This window comes from Loa loa (genome assembly GCF_000183805.2).
Source record: "Loa loa unplaced genomic scaffold supercont3.3, whole genome shotgun sequence".
In the NCBI taxonomy this organism is placed as follows: domain Eukaryota; kingdom Metazoa; phylum Nematoda; class Chromadorea; order Rhabditida; family Onchocercidae; genus Loa; species Loa loa.
This window is the reverse complement of record NW_018108183.1, coordinates 875,413-877,768: the sequence shown is the minus strand read 5'-3', so window position 1 is coordinate 877,768 and position 2,356 is coordinate 875,413. Positions and strand designations below refer to the sequence as shown.

General features: G+C 31.5%; 1 protein-coding gene across 1 annotated transcript; it reads right to left on the bottom strand.

Annotated features, from left to right (window-relative positions):
- Positions 1-540: 540 nt before the first annotated feature.
- Positions 541-2,356, bottom strand: LOAG_14193 (hypothetical protein; the record flags this gene model as incomplete). Its single annotated transcript, XM_003149693.1, has 4 exons — positions 541-731; positions 872-1,616; positions 1,821-1,957; positions 2,227-2,356. The coding sequence occupies 4 exons, from the start codon at positions 2,354-2,356 to the stop codon at positions 541-543; spliced, it is 1,203 nt and encodes a 400-aa protein (XP_003149741.1).

The following is a 2,356-nucleotide window of genomic DNA, read 5'->3' as shown; positions in this document are numbered from 1 at the left end:
ATCAAGTCATCTTAGATTAACAAAGTTAAAAAAAAAAGAGAAAAAAACAAGTAAGAAGTGATGTTTAATATTAGTGGAATTTGCTTTTGATCTCACAAATATAACTATTTCAAGTTTTTATCAGGCAGACTAAGGGAATGTTTCAGCGTTGACATTTAAAGTATTATTATTTCATTTTCTTATTACTCTTTAGCTTATGTGAAATTTAAGAGTCAATTGATCGCCACTGCTACGATGTCCACTTCAATAATTTTGTATAAGTAAGACTAAAATGTTGCGATATTAAATTCTAATTTCACATTTCAGTAAAAGAAAGTTGTTCAAAGTAACAGTTAGCATCTCTATGAGACAATCATTTCTTATGGAAGTGAAATTATCAATGATTAACAACATGCATCTCAGCTGATAAACAATTCAGTATTATGTCATTTCATTTAAAATATTTTGAATTTCGGAAACAAAATATTGAATGGTTTATTCAGAAAAAGAAATTGCAAACAACGAATTTTTATGATGAACTGAATATCTGATAATATTAAATCATATTTTACTGATATCATTAAACAAACGAGCTTCAAGTGAGCACACATCAGCAAGGAACTGCCGATAACGAGTGTTTTCTAATCGGAGCATACCTTCGGCCGTTAGTTGCAGAGTCCGTGGCCTCATTTCTGCAAATGATTCATTGTTTCCGACCTGAGAAGACAACGACCTTTTCGTCGTATCCAGTTCTGAATTCATATGTAACTTAATATTCAGTTTAGGTTGAATATTAGAAGAGTTAAGTGAACTTTAAATGAATTTTAGAACTTAGCTGCTGAATGCTTACCAAAATATTAATCGGAAAAAAATGAAGATTTAAGTAATATACCGCTACAATCGATGCCATCCAAATTGAATCCGGCCATGGTACCATGATTTGCTGGCTTTTCATTATTCGTTTTGTATTTTCTGGATTTTTGTTCTTTCCACATTTGTTTCGATTTGGAAGTCTGTTTGCAGCTATCAACTGTTTTAGGTGATTTTTCCTTAGTCTTCTTGTCACGAGACCTACTATATTGTGATGTCCAACATACTGCTTCTTCAGAGTTCAACTGATATGCTATGGACGGAAATCCAGGATGAGGTGAAAGATATTGGTCAAAGAGTTGACCAAAACAATTTGCTACATGCATTTTGGAGTAGTAGTTGTTGCAATGCAGGTAGCTAGGCCATAAAGTGTACTGTTGTAGGAGCTGAGCCATGGGATAAGTATTTGAATTAGCATACTGATTTAGAAGCTTTGCAACGAATTCTGGCGTGCAACGATTTTCAAACTGATTTAAAAATAAATCGGAATTCATTTCCTGGATTTGCCAATTACTATTAAGTTGTTCGCTACCATAATATTGTTGTTTACTTCTTGGATGCTTCTCAGAAGTCAGATCAACAGAATTTTCTATTAGGACATCGGATACTTTGTGTTGTTGGTTAATAGGGATGGGTGTATTGCACATGTTTGAAATAGTATTTTGGGAACTACCATCTTTCTGAACTATAAATGCCATTTCGGGATTCAGTTTAGTTTTATCGAAACGACAAATAATATTCTGTTCAACCGGCGGTTGGCATACTTCCTACAATAATCTCTTATCACGTCATAAATTTCTAACACAAAGTAATAATTAATTAATTGAAATTTCATCCAAATACAGCTATCACATTTTTACAAAAAAAAAAAAAAAACAACCATTTATGCTATTTAGCAAAATTTCCTTTTCATTATTTTCGATATCGAAATTATCACTTTAACACTAATGAATGATTAAAATGATTTGTACCAATTTATTGGGAAAACGAATAGCTGATGGATTTGTTTGTGGATATATGGTAGAATTAGGGTTACATAAATAGGAAGAAGGATTGCTTGCAAGATCATTGCTACTGCAATCAGTTGGAATGGGAACGCATTCGCGATCTAAATAGTGATTAAAATTTTGAGAAATTTTTTGCATTAAATAAGTTCGAATTTAGTAAATGTGTATGTGCTTATTACATGTTAAATATTCATCTTATAAAATCAGAATTCTATTACTAAATGATTAAATATTCGCTGAAAGATTCATTTAATATTTTTTTTTTGCTTTTTTTATGCATTCTTAATTTCAACATTTATAAAAAGAAAAAAAATGATTCCATGAATAGATTTGTGAGATATTTTAAGAATAAATCAAATAATAACTTTACCATCAATAAATTTCGGGAAAACACGCAACCTTGTATTGCCATTTTGGAATTGCACTGCTTTCAGCAATAAGCTACAGTCACTGGTTCGTGATCTATATCGTCGTATGATTGCGCTAGCACGCATGGACAT